This window comes from Pelodiscus sinensis, chromosome 19 (assembly GCF_052426305.1).
Source record: "Pelodiscus sinensis isolate ZL-2025 chromosome 19, ASM5242630v1, whole genome shotgun sequence".
NCBI classification, from domain to species: Eukaryota; Metazoa; Chordata; order Testudines; family Trionychidae; genus Pelodiscus; species Pelodiscus sinensis.
This window is the reverse complement of record NC_143070.1, coordinates 1033117-1050204: the sequence shown is the minus strand read 5'-3', so window position 1 is coordinate 1050204 and position 17088 is coordinate 1033117. Positions and strand designations below refer to the sequence as shown.

Sequence of the window (17088 nt, the reverse complement as noted above, 5' to 3'; positions counted from 1 at the left end):
TCGCTCTCCACGTCCAGGGCGCTGGTGGCTTCATCCAGGATCAGCACGGTCGGCCGGCGCACCAGAGCCCGGGCGATGGCGAGTCGCTGCTTCTGCCCCGCCGAGAGCTGCCCGCCCTTCTCCCCCACGTCTGCAGGGGCAGAGAGGAGGGGTCAGGACACCTGGGGTCTCTCCCAGCTCTGGGGGAGAGTGGGGTCTAGTGGTTAGAGCAGGGGGCTGGGAGCCAGTATGTCTGGGTTCTCCCCCTGGCTCTGGGAGAGGAGTGGGGGGTAGTGATTAGAGCAGGGGGGACAGTTCCCAGAAGCCCCTGCAAGGGGGGCTCACCCGTGTCCAGCTGGATGATGAAGCCGGAGGCCTGGGCGGCAGCGGCGGCGGCGGCGACCTGCTCCTGCCGGCAGCCCGTAGGCGATGTTCTCCCGCACCGAGCCGGCGAACAGGACGGGCTCCTGCCCCACCAGCGCCACCTGCCGGGGGGGGGGGGGGAGTGGGGGGCTGAGACCGGCCACACTCCTCACACCCACTGCATGGCTGCCCCTCCCCCACTGAATGCCCCTTCCCCGCAAGCCACACTGCCCCTCCCAGACTGGTGGCACCTCCCCCTCCCCTATCTTCTGCCTTCCCCTTTGCGGGGCCAGAGTCTGCGCTCGGGCCCCAGAAGTCCCCGGACTCTGAACCCAGAGCAAGGCCGCGCGGCGCAAAGCCATGCTGAGCAGTTTTAAAGTCCCAGGCTGTGACCACGTCATGCCCAGGCGTATCCCCGGTCACCTGCAAACGCCGCGCAGGGTAGCAGCAGCTGGCAGCGTGCGCTGGCAAGGGGGAGCTGGACTGAAAGCTGGGCATGGCAGGGATTGGGATGGGGTGGGGGGAGAGACACTCTGGGGCCGGAGTGGGAGGACATGCAAGGGGGCAGCAGGTGGGGCCCGGGGGAGAGACCCAGCTGCGAAAATTGGTGGAGCAGGGCCCCTGGCTCTGAATATTGCTGGAGCCTGGGCACCAGGAGCCCATAGAACTCACCACCCATGGGAGGGATCCGGGGCCCCTGGGAAGCGGGTGTACAGGGGGGCCCTGGGGATGCAGGCGCTGCCCGTGGGGAAGGGGAACATCTGGACTCAGGACGGGGGTGCAGCGGGAGTCGGCACATAGGGAGCCCCAGGAAAGGGGCACAGGGGGAGGCGGGGTAATGGGGCTCTGAAGGGCATCGGGGGGGGGCAGGGACAGGCACCAGTGTCACAAACAGCATGTGAGGCCCTGGGGCTCTGCGCTCCCCCCCAGAGGGCAGGCAAGGCAGTGCTAACCTGCGGCAGCCCGATCTAGCCACCCCACCCTAGTAATGACTCCGCCCTCCCCCCAGCACTGCCCCCAGGCAGTCGCAGCCCCCCCCCCCCCCACTTCTGTTTGTTCCCAGCCTGGGGGGACGCAGCTCAGACTGAGCCGAGTGGCAGCGTTGGCGCTGTGGGTCCCCCTCCGGGGTGCGTGGGGAGGGAGGGACACAGAGCAGCTCCCAAGGGGGTCCTGGCCCCAGGAGGTCTGGGGGGCCCCGCTGCTGGGGGGGCAGAGCCCCAGGATCACACAGGAAACACATGACAGAACTGACATGCTTTATTACACACAAGGCAAACACCAGTAGCCACACGTGCCCCCCCCATGATTCCCCCCTTGCCACACGTGCCCCCCCCACACTCCCAGCCGGCACAGCCCCCTGTGGGGAGGGCCCCACTCTCTGCAGCACGGCGGGTGCGGAGCTGGGCTTTGTCCAGAGACAAACACACACACACTGGGTGCAGCCTCTGAGCCTGTGTCCTCTGCCCGCTCCGGGGGGTGGAGCCACGTCTGGGGGGCTCTGAGACCCCCCAACCCTGCGGAGGGACCGCACCTGCAGGAGGAGCCGAGATCCCGGAGATGGGGCAGCCTCAGGCCCCCCCGTCCTCCCCAGAGCCGCCCCCCTCGGCCCCGTTGAGCTGGGTCTGCAGCAGGCGCCAGTAGCAGCCGCGCCGGGCCAGCAGCTCCGCGTGGGTCCCCTGCTCCCGGACCTGCCCGGCCTCCAGCACCACGATGCGGTCGGCTCGCTCCACCGCGCTCAGCCGATGGGCGATGAGCAGCACCGAGCGCCCGGCCCGGGCCTCGTACACCTCGCGCTCCACCTGCCGGGACAGGACCAGGTCACCGCCGGCCGGGGGGGCTCTCTCCCGCCTCCCCCCACCCGACGGGCGATGAGCAGCACCGAGCGCCCGGCCCCCGTACACCTCGCGCTCCACCTGCCGGGACAGGACCGGGTCACCGCCGGCCGGGGGGGGGCCTCTCTCCCGCCTCCCCCCGCCCGACGGGCCACGAGCAGCACCGAGCACCCGGCCCCCGTACACCTCGCGCTCCACCTGCCGGGACAGGACCGGGTCACCGCCGGCCGGGGGGGCTCTCTCCCGCCTCCCCCCACCCGATGGGCGATGAGCAGCACCGAGCACCCGGCCCCCGTACACCTCGCGCTCCACCTGCCGGGACAGGACCGGGTCACCGCCGGCCGGGGGGGCTCTCTCCCGCCTCCCCCCACCCGATGGGCGATGAGCAGCACCGAGCACCCGGCCCGGGCCTCGTACACCTCGCGCTCCACCTGCCGGGACAGGACCGGGTCACCACCGGCCGGGGGGGCCTCTCTCCCGCCTCCCCCCACCCGACGGGCCACGAGCAGCACCGAGCACCCGGCCCCCGCACACCTCGCGCTCCACCTGCCGGGACAGGACCGGGTCACCGCCGGCCGGGGGGGGGGGCTCTCTCCCGCCTCCCCCCACCCGACGGGCCACGAGCAGCACCGAGCGCCCGGCCCGGGCCTTGTACACCTCGCGCTCCACCTGCCGGGACAGGACCGGGTCACCGCCGGCTGGGGGGGCCTCTCTCCCGCCTCCCCCCACCCGATGGGCGATGAGCAGCACCGAGCACCTGGCCCCCGTACACCTCGCGCTCCACCTGCCGGGACAGGACCGGGTCACCGCCGGCCGGGGGGGGCTCTCTCCCGCCTCCCCCCACCCGACGGGCCACGAGCAGCACCGAGCGCCCGGCCCGGGCCTCGTACACCTCGCGCTCCACCTGCCGGGACAGGACCGGGTCACCGCCGGCCGGGGGGGGCTCTCTCCCGCCTCCCCCCACCCGACGGGCCACGAGCAGCACCGAGCGCCCGGCCCGGGCCTCGTACACCTCGCGCTCCACCTGCCGGGACAGGACCGGGTCACCGCCGGCCGGGGGGGGGGGGCCTCTCTCCCGCCTCCCCCCACCCGACGGGCCACGAGCAGCACCGAGCACCCGGCCCGGGCCTCGTACACCTCGCGCTCCACCTGCCGGGACAGGACCGGGTCACCGCCGGCCGGGGGGGGGGGGCCTCTCTCCCGCCTCCCCCCACCCGACGGGCCACGAGCAGCACCGAGCACCCGGCCCGGGCCTCGTACACCTCGCGCTCCACCTGCCGGGACAGGACCGGGTCACCGCCGGCCGGGGGGGGCTCTCTCCCGCCTCCCCCCACCCGACGGGCCACGAGCAGCACCGAGCGCCCGGCCCGGGCCTTGTACACCTCGCGCTCCACCTGCCGGGACAGGACCAGGTCACCGCCGGCCGGGGGGGCCCTCTCCCGCCTCCCCCCACCCGATGGGCGATGAGCAGCACCGAGCACCCGGCCCCCGCACACCTCGCGCTCCACCTGCCGGGACAGGACCGGGTCACCGCCGGCCGGGGGGGCCTCTCTCCCACCTCCCCCCACCCGACGGGCCACGAGCAGCACCGAGCACCTGGCCCCCGTACACCTCGCGCTCCACCTGCCGGGACAGGACCGGGTCACCGCCGGCCGGGGGGGGCTCTCTCCCGTCTCCCCCCACCCGACGGGCCACGAGCAGCACCGAGCGCCCGGCCCGGGCCTCGTACACCTCGCGCTCCACCTGCCGGGACAGGACCGGGTCACCGCCGGCCGGGGGGGGGGGGCCTCTCTCCCGCCTCCCCCCACCCGACGGGCCACGAGCAGCACCGAGCACCCGGCCCGGGCCTCGTACACCTCGCGCTCCACCTGCCGGGACAGGACCGGGTCACCGCCGGCCGGGGGGGCCTCTCTCCCGCCTCCCCCCACCCGACGGGCCACGAGCAGCACCGAGCACCCGGCCCGGGCCTCGTACACCTCGCGCTCCACCTGCCGGGACAGGACCGGGTCACCGCCGGCCGGGGGGGGCTCTCTCCCGCCTCCCCCACCCGACGGGCCACGAGCAGCACCGAGCGCCCGGCCCGGGCCTTGTACACCTCGCGCTCCACCTGCCGGGACAGGGACCGGGTCACCGCCGGCCGGGGGGGGCCTCTCTCCCGCCTCCCCCCACCCGACGGGCCACGAGCAGCACCGAGCGCCCGGCCCGGGCCTCGTACACCTCGCGCTCCACCTGCCGGGACAGGGACCGGGTCACCGCCGGCCGGGGGGGCCTCTCTCCCGCCTCCCCCCACCCGACGGGCCACGAGCAGCACCGAGCACCCGGCCCCCGCACACCTCGCGCTCCACCTGCCGGGACAGGACCGGGTCACCGCCGGCCGGGGGGGCCTCTCCCACCTCCCCCCACCCGATGGGCGATGAGCAGCACCGAGCGCCCGGCCCCCATACACCTCGCGCTCCACCTGCCGGGACAGGACCGGGTCACCGCCGGCCGGGGGGGCCTCTCTCCCGCCTCCCCCCACCCGACGGGCCACGAGCAGCACCGAGCGCCCGGCCCCCGTACACCTCGCGCTCCACCTGCCGGGACAGGGACCGGGTCACCGCCGGCCGGGGGGGCTCTCTCCCACCTCCCCCCACCCGACGGGCCACGAGCAGCACCGAGCACCCGGCCCGGCCCCCGTACACCTCGCGCTCCACCTGCCGGGACAGGACCGGGTCACCGCCGGCCGGGGGGGGCTCTCTCCCGCCTCCCCCCACCCGACAGGCCACGAGCAGCACCGAGCGCCCGGCCCGGGCCTCGTACACCTCGCGCTCCACCTGCCGGGACAGGACCGGGTCACCGCCGGCCGGGGGGGCCTCTCTCCCGCCTCCCCCCACCCGATGGGCGATGAGCAGCACCGAGCACCCGGCCCCCGTACACCTCGCGCTCCACCTGCCGGGACAGGACCGGGTCACCGCCGGCCGGGGGGGGCTCTCTCCCGCCTCCCCCCACCCGACAGGCCACGAGCAGCACCGAGCACCCGGCCCCCGTACACCTCGCGCTCCACCTGCCGGGACAGGACCGGGTCACCGCCGGCCGGGGGGGGCTCTCTCCCGCCTCCCCCCACCCGACAGGCCACGAGCAGCACCGAGCACCCGGCCCCCGTACACCTCGCGCTCCACCTGCCGGGACAGGGACCCGTTCACTGCCGGCCGGGGGGGCCTCTCTCCTGACCTGCAGCCCCTGAGCCCCCCAGCCGAGCCGATGCCCCTCACTCCCGCCCCGCAGGCCCTGTCCCTGAGCCCTGCTGCTGCCCTTTGCTCCCACCCCCGGCTCCCCCAGCGCCCCTCACTCCCGCCCCGCAGCCCCCCATGTCACTCACCCACAGCTGACTCTCCGTGTCCAAGGCGCTGGTGGCGTCGTCCAGGATCAGCACTTTGGGGTCTCGGAGCAGGGCTCGGGCGATGGCCACCCCCTGCCTCTGCCCCCCCGAGATCTGCCCCCCCGTCTCCCCGACGTCTGTGGGGAGAGCAGAGGTCAGTGCCCTGTACGAGGTGTGAGATGCTCCCCCCCACACACACACATGGCTGTGGACTCTGGGATCCCGGGGGGGTTTTGGGGCTCACAGTGTGGGGTCAGCTGTGGCCAGGGGAAGGGATCGGGAGGAGGAGGCTGGGGGTCAGTTCCGTAGCCCTGTGGCAGTGGGAGTATCGGGGTCCCAGGCAGGTGGGTGCTGGGGGCTGAGATCTTATGTCAGTACCTGTGTGTATGGGGCAGGCACCCGGAGGTCCCAGAGGACCCAGACAGCAGCCATAGGGAGGATGTGGGTCCCCCGGAGCTTGGGGGTCCGGAGGGTACTGGGGTTCTCTCCTCTGCTTCTGCCTGGGGATGGAGCCGTGGAAGGTGGGGGGGAGCGTTTGGGTCCTATGGAGCATGGGGACCCCGGGGGAGGGCATCGGGGTTCCTGGCAGTTGGGGGTCCTACGAGGATATCGGGCTTTCAGGGAGAGGGGGGCACAGGGGCACTAGGAGCAGTCCGAGGGGAGTAAGGCTCAGGTCCAGTGCTGCCGTGGCTCAGCCAGGCAATGATGGGGTGGGGTCAGGATACTGGGGTGCTGAGGGAGGGGTATAGGAATCCTAGGGGGTTCAGGAGCCTGGGGGGGGTTAAGATCCCAGGGGGTTCAGGGCCCAGGGGAAGCCGGGGGTGGGGGCGGTACCTGTGTCATAGCCCTGGCTCAGCTGAGCAACAATGGGGTGGGGGCATCAGGATATTGGGGTGCTGGGAAAGGGGTATAGGAGTCCCAGGGGGTTTGGGAGCCCAGAGGGTTCAAATCCCAGGGCAATCGGGGATCCCAGGGCATTCGGGGGCCTCAAGGAGAGCTAGGGGGCGGTACCTATGTCTTAGCCCTGGCTCAGCCAAGCAACAATGGGGTGGGGGTCAGGATATTGGGGTGCTGGGGGAAGGGTATAGGAGCCCCAGGGGTTCAGGAGCATGGGGGGTTAAGATCCCTGGGGATTTGGGGCCCAGAGGGTGCGGTACCTGTGTCATAGCCCTGGCTCATCCGGGTGACAATGAGGTGAGGGGGTCAGGATATTGGAGTGCTGGGGGATGGGTACAGAAGTCCCAGGAGCTTTGGGGGTCCCAGAGGGACAGGTACCTGTGTCGTAGCCCTGGCTCAACCGGTCGATGAAGCCGTGGGCGTTGGCGCGCCGGGCGGCCCCCATCACCTCCAGGCGGCTGCATTCCCCCAGCCCGTAGGCGATGTTCTCGTGCAGCGAGCGTGCGAACAGCACCGGCCTCTGGCTCACCAGCGCCACCTGGGGGAGGACTGGGGGCTGAGAACTCACAGGCTCACTGCACCCAATGGGGCGCACACAGGGGCTGGGGGGACCAGGGTGGAGCTGGCTGGAGAAGCCCCCGTCCCAAGAGGGCCCTGATGCCAGGGGCATCCCCTCCACAGCTTCTGGGATCCTGCCCCACATGGGGCAAGGGACGGGGGCGGGGGTGGGGGGATACGATGCCCCTAATATAATAAAAGTGTAATATCCCTGTAGTGGGAAAAGCACCTCAGCAGCCCAACACTGGTACTGAATTTCAGAGGGGAAATCCACAGAAATTAGAGAGCACAGTGACAAAAGTAAAATCCCTGCAAGCTGCATGGACACCTTTCAAAGGTGCCGTAATAGAAGCCCCTCTTCAATGTACACCCCAAATTAAAACAGAGCCGGAGAACCAGAGACCTGCCGCCCCGGCTTAACCACCCAGTGAAAGAAGCAGCGAGAGAGAGAAAAGTCATTGCTGAGAAACTAAATGAATTCTCAGCGCCTCTGAATCAATTCCTGGGCCGCCCACCACCCAATCCTGTGCACAGACGTGACCACCTCCGCTCCAAAACGCTCTCCTCTGAACGCTTTCCAGGGCCAAAAGGGCAACTAAAATGACAAGGGGCTTGGAACGGGTCCCATGTGAAGGGAGATTTCAAAGACTGACACTCTTCAGCTCAGAAAAGTACAGACTAAGTAACAATCCAAAAGAAGTTCTTCTTCACACAGCGCACAGTTAACCTGTGGAACTCCTCGCCAGAGGATGTGGAGAAGACCAGGACTTTAGCAGGACTCAATGAAGAGCTAGATAGATGCATGGAGGTTAGATCCATGTGTGGCCATTAGCCAGGCTGGTGTCCCTGGCCTCTGTGTGTCAGAGGCTGGGAACGGGTGATGGCTGGGGGGGAGAGTGAGATCTCTGGGTGGTTCCTTGTTCTGTCCCCTCCCTCTGGGGCTCCGGGCGCTGGGCGCTATGGGCAGACAGGACACGGGGCTGGATGGGCCTTTGCTCTGACCCAGCCCAGCTGCTCTTAGGTTTATATGATGCCAGAGTCCGAAGAGACAGTTGGGGAGGGGCACAGGGGCTACCTTGTCTGACATAGTTGGGGGTTGTTTACTCTGGTGGCCCTAGACTCTAGTGGTCAGTGACTCTGGTTGGGCAGTTGCTGGTCGCTAGGCTTGGGCTGTGGGTTATCCCTACTGGCCTGCGTCTGTGAGCACGGCCCAGCGGGGGGTTGCCCCTGAACGCCCCCCATGTCATGTAATCCATAGCCTCACTGGTTCTCATCTGACCAGGGAAGGGGCCTGAAAAGGAAGGGTGTGGCTTGGGGAGGGGCAGTTTTTGGCTGGAAAACCATGAAGAGAGGAGAATAAGCAGAGTGCTGGGAGTTCAAGGGGGGCTATGCACCCTGCCCCCAAGGGGTCTGAGGCTGCCTGGCCCTGACTCCGGTACCCACGTCCCGTCTGTGCTGGGCCGTGTCCTGGAGAAGCAACAAACCCCCCTGTTCTACCGGCTGGGGAGTCTGTTCTGGCTGCTACGGGGAGGCATAAGGGAGCAGTTGACAAAGGCTTCCCTTGTTGACTGCGGCGTGTCTAGACTGCCGCGCTGTGCCGGATCAGCTGATCGTTGGCACAGCGCGGTGGCCATTTTTATTTTAATGAAGCGGGGATTATTAAAATCCCCGCTTCTTTGATTATGCCGAGTAAACTATTTCACATGGCTCGATCGACGGAGCCATGTAGTCTAGACGTACTCTCTGAAACTGCGTTGACTTGGGTGCTGCTCAGCCCCTGGTGGGAGGTGTCCAGGAGAGATACCTTGGGAGCGGGGATCCCTGTTCCGGGAATGGCTTCCCTCCAGGAAGGTGAGGGCATAGGGGGGCGCAGCAGCAGCTGGTCGTCCCCCGAAAGTATCGCTGCAGGCTGCTGTGTCTGGCCCATGACGTCCCCGTTGCAGCCACCCGGGGATCCAGAGCACCCGGCTGAGGCTGCTCCAACCCTTATACTGGCCGGGGATGTTTGCGGCCGTGCAGCGGTACTGCCGGTCCTGCGACTCCTGCCGGGGAATGGGGGGGGAACGCTTAAGATGGGGGGAAAGCTGCTTGGGGGGCCTCTATCCCATGTAGAGGAGTGATTCCAGAAGGCAGCAATAGAGATAGTGGGGCCTGTCGGCCAGGTGACCCAGACGAGGAACAAATCCAGCCTGGGAGCCGTGGGTTTGGCTCCCCCCCGCCCCGGGGCCGTGGCTCTGCCCTGTAGCGAGCAGACACGGTGGCAGACGCTGCTGGCCCTGTTCAGCAGGGGGGTCCCCCAGGAGTCCTCACAGACCAGGGACCCCGCTTCATGTCGGCCCCGCTCCGGTGCTTGTGGGAAAAGCTGACCTGGTGGTGCAGGTAGTGATGCAGGGGAGGGGCTTACCTGGTGGTGTAGCTAGTAGTGCAGGGGAGGGGCTTACCTGGCGGTGCAGGTATTGATGTGGGGTAGCAGTGCGGGGGAGGGGGTTACCTGGCGGTGCAGGTACTGATGTGGGGGAGGGGCAGGGGGGGGGGGCTTACCTGGCGGTGCAGGTACTGATGCTCGTACTCCCGCAGGTCCCGCCCGTCCAGCAGCAGGCGCCCGCGCTGGGGCTCGTAGAACCGCTCCAGCAGGGCCACCAGCGCCGACTTCCCCGCGCCCGACGGGCCCACCAGCGCCGTCACCTCCCCGGGGCGCAGCTCCAGCGACACCCCCTGGGCAGGAGGGGGGGTCAGACACCGAGAAACCCTCCCCCAGCCCTGAGCCCTCCAGCTCCCCTCCCCCATGGCCCTGACTTCACAACCCCCCCCTGCTCCTTCTCCCCTACAGCCCCCCCATAGAACCCACTGAACCCAAGGTCCTGCCCTGGATCTGCTTCCTTGGCCCCCCGAATCCCCCGGCCCCAGTCTTAGTCCCTCCTCTGCCCCTCCCTCCCCCCGCCAGTACCTTGAGCGCGGGGGCGTCGTCCCGGCCGGGGTAGGTGAACCAGACGTCCTGCACCTGCAGGTGCCCATGCAGGTCGGGGGGGGCCAGCGTCCCGGGGGGGCTGATCTGGGGCGTCCGCTCCATGTACTCAAAGATCTTCTCTGAGGAGCCCACGGCCTTCCGCACGCTGGGGTAGGTGGAGAGCAGCCCCTGGAGGCGGGGGAGGGCCAGGCGGGGTGAGCTCCCCCCAGAGTGCCTCCCCCCAGCCACCTTCAATTGCTGGGGCAGTGAGGGGCAGAGACTGGGAATGCCCCATTACCCCCCAAAGCACCCCCCCCATCACCTCCCATCGCTGGGCAGTGGGGGCAGGGATTGGGGGTACCTCCCATAGATCCCACAAGGAGGCCAGCACTGGCCTCCTCCCTCCCCCCCCCCCGCACAGGGACCCCCACTCACCTCCACGGCGGTGGTGAACTGCATTTCGTAGAGGACGAAGGTCACCAGGTCCCCGGTGCTGACACCCCCGGCGGTCACCAGCCGCCCCCCGTAGTACAGGATCCCCACCTTCAGCGCCAGCCCCGACAGCTGGGGGGCACAGAGCATTAGTGGGGGGCTCTGCCCTCCCCTCTGGGGGCAGGACGGGGGCTGGGAGCTGGTTGTGGCTGGCAAGCCCTGTCCTGGGACCCTCCTACCCATCAGGCATCCGCCAGTGGGGGCCCCCTCTGCCACCTCCCCTCCCCCAAGGATACCCTCTCCCCCCAGATCCCTCTCCTGTCAGACCTTGGGCAAACACCCCCCTGCTCCCTGCCCCATGGGATACCAGGCTCTGCCACCCCACACACACTCCCTGCTCCCCTGCCCCCTTGGTACAATCTCCCAGCACCATCTGTGATGTAGTGGGCAGGTGGTACACTCTGGGCATTCCCTGGTGGCTGTGTTTGGGCTGTGGGTGACCCCTACTGGCCAGTGTCTGTAGCATTGCACAACAGGGGGGTGGGTGGGCTGCCCCAGGGGCACATAGACAAAGACCCAACAAAGATCCTACTGGTTGAGAGGAGGGACAAAGAAAGTGAGTGTTGGGGGAAGGGTCAATTTTTTGGCTGGAACCATGGAGGAGACAGACTAAGAAGGGGGCTGGGAGCCTAGGGGCCCAGGCACTCCACCCCAAGGGGTCTGAGGCTGCCTGGCCCTGACTCCGGTACCCACATCACATCTGTGCTGGGCTGTGTCCTGGAGGAACAACAAACCCCCCTGTTCTACTGGCTGCCAGAGTCTGGTCTGGCTGCTACGGGGGTGCAGGATCAGGGGGTCCTGACATGCCATCACACCATCCCTGTGGCCTGCACCCTGTTGCCATGACACCCACTTCCCGGTTACCACGGCGCCAACCTCCCTGCTGCCATGGAACCTCCTGCCCTGTTGCCCTGGGTTCCTCTGTTGCCATGACACCCAATGCCTGGTTACCATGGCGTCCCCTCCCTGCTGCCATGGAACCTCCTGCCCCGTTGCCGTGGCGCCCCCTTACGCTGTTGGTCCACAGGGAGGCGGCGTAGGCGGCGGCCTCCCCCTGGTTGAGCCGGTAGGTGTCCTGCAGCCGCTGGGCGTAGCGCCGGGCCGCCCCCTCCTCGTTGGCGAAGCTGCGCACGGTGGCCATGGCCTGGAAGGTCTCCACCGCCACCTCGTTGGCCTTGGCCAGCGACTCCTGCACCCGCTGCGCCAGGCTCTGGGGGGGGGAGGAGGGATGAGCGGGGGAGGCTCTGGGAACCCCTCTGACTCCGTGCCCCTTCCTGCCTGGGGCAGAGTCCCATCCCAAGAGAAACACCCCCTGGACACCTCCCCACTGACAGTCCTGGGGTGGGGGGAAGAGAGAGACCCTTCATGTAGCTCCCAGGTACTACAGGCCCTGGGGGGGCAGGGGTAGAGCAGGGGGGTAGGGAAGTGGGGGGGAGACAGTGGGGTAGGGGGAGAGACAGTATGTGATCGAATTTCCTGGAGCGCTTGGGCACCAGCAGACTGAAGGGCAGGGTGGGATGTAGGTGGGGGGGGGGGGGTGAGCAGGACAGGTTATGGGGCAGTGGCTGAGCAGGATGGGTGGTGGGAAGCAGGATGGGAGGCAGGTTGGAGGGTGGAGTGGGGGCAGGTTATGGGGCAGGAGCTAAGCAGGATGGGGTGGGAGGGGCAGGTTGTGGAGCAGGGGGGCTGAGAAGGGCAGGGGCAGGTTATGGGGCAGGGGGGCTGAGCAGAATGGGGCGGTGGGGGACAGGTTATGAGGCAGGTTGAAGGGTGGAGCGGGGCAGGTGGTACCTGGTGGAGTTTCCCGGAGAGCTTGGGCACCAGCAGGATGAGGGGCAGCCCCACGGCAGTGAAGAGCGCCAGGCGCGGCGACACCCGCACCATGAGGCCGAAGAGGAAGACTCCCCGCACCCCGTACCACATCAGCCAGTTCAGCTTCTCGCTCAGCGCCTCGCTCATGGCCTCCGTGTCGGCCGTCACCCGCGAGGTGATGTCTCCTGGAGGGGGGGGAGATCCTGGATGGATTCCACAGTGACCTGCCCCCCACATCCTGGCCCTCCATGCCCCCTCTCCTCCCCTCCCCTCCCCTCCCCCCCCCGTAGCCAGAGGGACTCTCAGCCAGCTGTAGAGTGGAAGGGTTATTGCTGCTCAGAGACACGGCTCCACGTTGCCACCGGAGCCAGGGCAGAGCCTTAGTCCTCTGGGGGAGGGGTTCACGGGCCCCTGAACCCCCCTGGCCTGGACTTAGTCTGCTCCCTCCATGCTTCCCCCAGCCCAGCCTGCCCCTCCCCCTGCCACACCCCCAGGTACCCCCCCTTCCTTTCTTCACACCCCTTCCCCTGGCCAGGTGGGAAGTTGTAGGCCATGGCCTACGTGCCTGTTCTCAGGGACCCCCCACTCCCGCTGGGCCCTACATGCACGCACGCATGCAGTCTCTGCAGACCAGCATCAGCCAGTAGGGGTCACCCCCAGCCCAACACACCAACCAGTGGATGCAAACAGCAGAGTGGGCCCAGGGCCACAAGAGTGGACAGCCCCCCACTCCTTCCACCCCCCACATCCCGTCCACCCCACCCTGGGCCTCCATCCATCCACCCCTCCCCTTCCATGGCCATGTCTGTCCATCCCTGCCCATGTGCCTAGGGCCAGGTCTGGGAGAGTGGGAGGTGTCCTAGGGAGGAATTCCGGAACAGGTGGCAATGGGGCAGGCCTGGCTGGGATGGGGGATCTATGGGGTGATGTGGGGCAGGGATGGGGAGGGTCCCATACCAGTGCGGCTGGCGTGGAAGAAGGCGATCTCCTGGCGCAGGACGGAGCTGAAGACCTGGCTCTGGATGTGTGTGTGGATCCGGTTCATGGTGCCGTTATAGAGAAAGTCGCACACAAATTCCGTCACCGCACTGGGGGGGGGGGGAAGGGCGGGGAGAAGCAGTTTGTGCTGGGGCTACTGCCTGCCCCCCCAGCTCCTCCCCGAACACGGCCACAGTCCCCCAGAACTGCCCCCCAACTCCCCTCCCCGAACACAGCCACAGTCCCCCCAGAACTGCCCCCCAACTCCCCTCCCCAAACACAGCCACAGTCCCCCAGAACTGCCCCCAACTCCCCTCCCCAAACACAGCCACAGTCCCCCAGAACTGCCCCCCAACTCTCCTCCCTGAACACAGCCACAGTCCCCCAGAACTGCCCCCCAACTCTCCCTCCCTGAACACAGCCACAGTCCCCCAGAACTGCCCCCCAACTCTCCTCCCTGAACACAGCCACAGTCCCCCAGAACTGCCCCCAATTCCCCTCCCCAAACACAGCGACAGTCCCCCAGAAATGCCCCCCAACTCCCCTCCCCAAACACGGCCACAGTCCCCCAGAACTGCCCCCAACTCTCCTCCCCGAACACGGCCACAGTCCCCCAGAACTGCCCCCAACTCTCCTCCCCGAACACGGCCACAGTCCCCCCAGAACTGCCCCCAACTTCCCTCCCCGAACACAGCCAGTTCCCCCCAGAACTGCCCCCCAACTCCCCTCCCCGAACACAGCCACAGTCCCCGAGAACTGCCCCCCAACTTCCTGCCCCAAACACGGCCACAGTCCCCCCAGACCAGCCTCTAAATTCCTGCAGGGATCTTGCTCTACTGATCCCCTCACCCTGCAACCCCATCTCCCTTCCACCCCCTCGGTCCCCTTCTCCTCATGTTCTGTACCCACTGACCCCCGCCACGAGCCCAGCTCCCCCGGCCCCACCTGCCGATGGTGATGAGGGACATGGCCCAGATGGCCCGGACGAAGGCCGAGGGGTCGTCCTCGCTCACAATCCAGTCGGTCATGCGCCCCGTGTAGAAGGGAATCGCCATCTCCCCTGCAACCCGACAGGACAAGGGTCAGGATGCCTGGGCTCGCCAGGAGAGGAGTGGGGGCCAGTGGTCAGAGCGGGGGGGGGGGGGGCTGGGAGCCAGGACTCGTGGGGTCTCCCTGGCTCTGGGAGGGCAGTGGGGGCCAGTGGTCAGAGCAGGGGGGGGGGGCTGGGAGCCAGGACTCGTGGGGTCTCCCTGGCTCTGGGAGGGCAGTGGGGGCTAGTGGTTAGAGCAGGGGCTGGGAGCCAGGACTCCTGGGTTCTCCCTGGCTCTGGGAGGGGAGCGGGGGCCAGTGGTCAGAGCAGGGGGGGCTGGGAGCCAGGACTCGTGAGGTCTCCCTGGCTCTAGGAGGGCAGTGGGGACCAGTGGTCAGAGCAGGGGGGGCTGGGAGCCAGGACTCGTGGGGTCTCCCTGGCTCTGGGAGGGCAGTGGGGGCTAGTGGTTAGAGTCAGGTGCGGCTACCTGGAATGGGCCTGTGCTTCGTGAAACCAAACAGAAAGGGGACGGAATCACCAGGCAGCAGAAAGGGAGCTACCCCCACCCTCCCCTCTCCGGCGCTGCCCCCACCCTCGGGGCCCTGGTGGGAGGGCGGGGGGCTGCTGTCCCCCCTGGATTCCCACAGGAGCATTGCGGGCTGCTCCCCTTCGCCAGACAGCCAGGGGAAAGCCCCTGTTTGCTGCATCCTTCAGTCTGGCTGGGGAGCGCAGGGGGCAGATGAACCTGGACCTGCCCCAGCCGGGGGACACCCCCCCCCAAAGCTGTTGCTGCTGGAGCTGGCCAGAGACGGCCTTCTCACACTGAACCCCCCACCCCCAGCCCGGCCCAGAGCCAGGAGTTAAATGAAGAACCAGAAAAATGATTGAAGTTAAGGACCCGAGTCCTTGTAGTTAAATCAGCCTCCTACTTTCCTATGTCTGTGCAGCCTCCATTGTCTGACTGGCCAGGCCCCGGCCGAGATCAGGGCCCGTCGGGCCGGGCGCCCCCAGACCCCCCACGAGATCAGGGCCTGTCGGGCCGGGCGCCCCCAGACCCCACCGAGATCAGGGCCCGTCGGGCCGGGCGCCTCCCAGACCCCGGCCGAGATCAGGGCCCGTCGGGCCGGGGGCCCCCAGACCCCACCGAGATCAGGGCCCGTCGGGCCGGGCGCCTCCCAGACCCCCCCCGAGATCAGGGCCCGTCGGGCCGGGCGCCCCCAGACCCCACCGAGATCAGGGCCCGTCGGGCCGGGCGCCCCCAGACCCCGGCCGAGATCAGGGCCCGTCGGGCCGGGCGCCCCCAGACCCCGGCCGAGATCAGGGCCCGTCGGGCCTGCACCACCCACCCAGGAAGACACACTCTACCCAGCAGCGCGAGAGGCGAGGAAATGCATTGCCCGATTTCTGCCTGACCGGCCCCCCGGGGCAGGGGACAGGCTGGCTCTGGAGGACAGGACCGGGGCCCTCCCCCCTCCCACACCCCCTGCACCCCCCGCCCCCACTCACCGAGCGAGGAGAGCACCAGCAATCCAGCCACGGCCCCGAAGCGCGCCAGGTCGGGGCGCAGACAGGCCAGCAGGCGGCCCAGCGAGGGGCCCGGCGCCCCCTTCCCGGCGGGGGCCAGCTGGTGCCACAGGGCGGCCGCCAGCCCCCCCGCCCCGTAGGTCAGGCCCCAGACGTCCCAGCGCCCCCAGCCCTGCAGCAGCTCCCAGGGGGGCGCCCCGGGCCGGGCCAGCGCCAGCAGGGTCCCGCAGCAGGGCAGCAGCAGGCTGAGCAGGGCGGCCAGGGGCAGCAGCGCCTCCCGCAGCCCCCCGGGCAGGCCCGGCCCCCAGCCGCGGGCAGCCAGGGCGCTCAGGCTGAGCAGGGCCCAGCGCCCCAGGGCCACGGCCCAGGCCAGCGCCAGGGGGGGCAGCGGGGGGCGGGGCAGCGGGGCCAGGCGCAGGGTGAGCAGGTCCAGCAGCAGCGCCAGGGGCAGGGCCAGCCAGGCCACCGCCGGCTTCATCCCCGCGGCTCGGCTCGGCCCGGGCTGCGCCCCGAGTCCCCGCTGCGCCCCCCCGAACTCCGCTCGCTGCGCCTCAATGGACGAAGTGAGGCTGCTGGAGTCTGATTTCCAGCTCCCCGGGCGGCTGCCGAGCCCCTCTGCCCAGGCGGGACCGGGCTCTGGCTGGGATTCACGCTGCCCCGGCCTCGGCGGGGGAAGGGGCGGGGGAGCGTGGCAGGGCGCAGCAGCCGCTCTGGGAAATCCCCCGGCGCCGCGATCCGCCCCTGGGAACCGGGCTGGTCCAAGCTGCAGAGTGAAAGTGAAAGCGAAAGCGGATCAGCTGCCAGCCCTTCCCCGCCCCACCGGGCAGGGAGGCGTATTCAGCTGCCTGCACTAACTCACAGTCCCAGCCCTTCCGTCCGCTCCCCTTCCCCCCAGAAAGCGCCGCGCAGCCCCGAGGGTGCGCACTGGAGGAAATCCTGTTAAAATCTCCCCTCCTCTCCCCTCCCCCCTGGCTCCACAGAGGTGACTCAGCGTTCCCCGCCCCGGAGTTTCCTGAAGGAGTTTTGATGCCGGGGCTCAGCCCCCTGCCACACCCGAGCGCACGCTCACACACGCGAACCCTGGTTCACACGCGGTTTGTGTTCCTACTAGTGGTGCACATCCGCTCCGCCTTGGTGCACGCCGCCACGTTTATTCCGCACAGGGGTGGAAAAGATTAGAGGGAAGGTTGGTGCCCGCTTGCCAGCTCGCCCCGGATAACGCTGGCACCAGGCCTGCCCCTGAAACTGGATCTCAAGCAGCGTGGGACGCGGAGAAGCCAAGCTCCCAACACCCCGCTACCTCCACCCCCCCCCCGCC

The 17088-nt window shown here is 68.7% G+C and overlaps 2 protein-coding genes across 3 annotated transcripts in view; both read right to left on the bottom strand.

The window, feature by feature from the left end:
- Positions 1-17088, bottom strand: part of LOC142823571 (major histocompatibility complex class I-related protein 1-like) — a 131884-nt gene that overhangs the window by 47240 nt on the left and 67556 nt on the right. The window lies entirely within an intron of this gene.
- Positions 1584-16649, bottom strand: LOC142823564 (antigen peptide transporter 1-like). 2 transcript variants are annotated; one of them, XM_089771642.1, is made up of 11 exons: positions 15753-16637; positions 14162-14276; positions 13196-13326; positions 12218-12423; positions 11439-11636; positions 10370-10498; positions 9935-10123; positions 9529-9702; positions 6808-6967; positions 5533-5669; positions 1584-2141 (listed from the first exon to the last, which is right to left on the bottom strand). In XM_089771642.1, the coding sequence occupies exons 1-11, from the start codon at positions 16246-16248 to the stop codon at positions 1911-1913; spliced, it is 2166 nt and encodes a 721-aa protein (XP_089627768.1). In that variant the 5' UTR covers positions 16249-16637; the 3' UTR covers positions 1584-1910. The 2 variants fall into 2 exon arrangements, with proteins under 2 accessions (XP_089627768.1, XP_089627767.1); XM_089771641.1 differs by lacking the exon at positions 1584-2141 and adding an exon at positions 4637-4987 and having other exon boundaries at positions 15753-16649.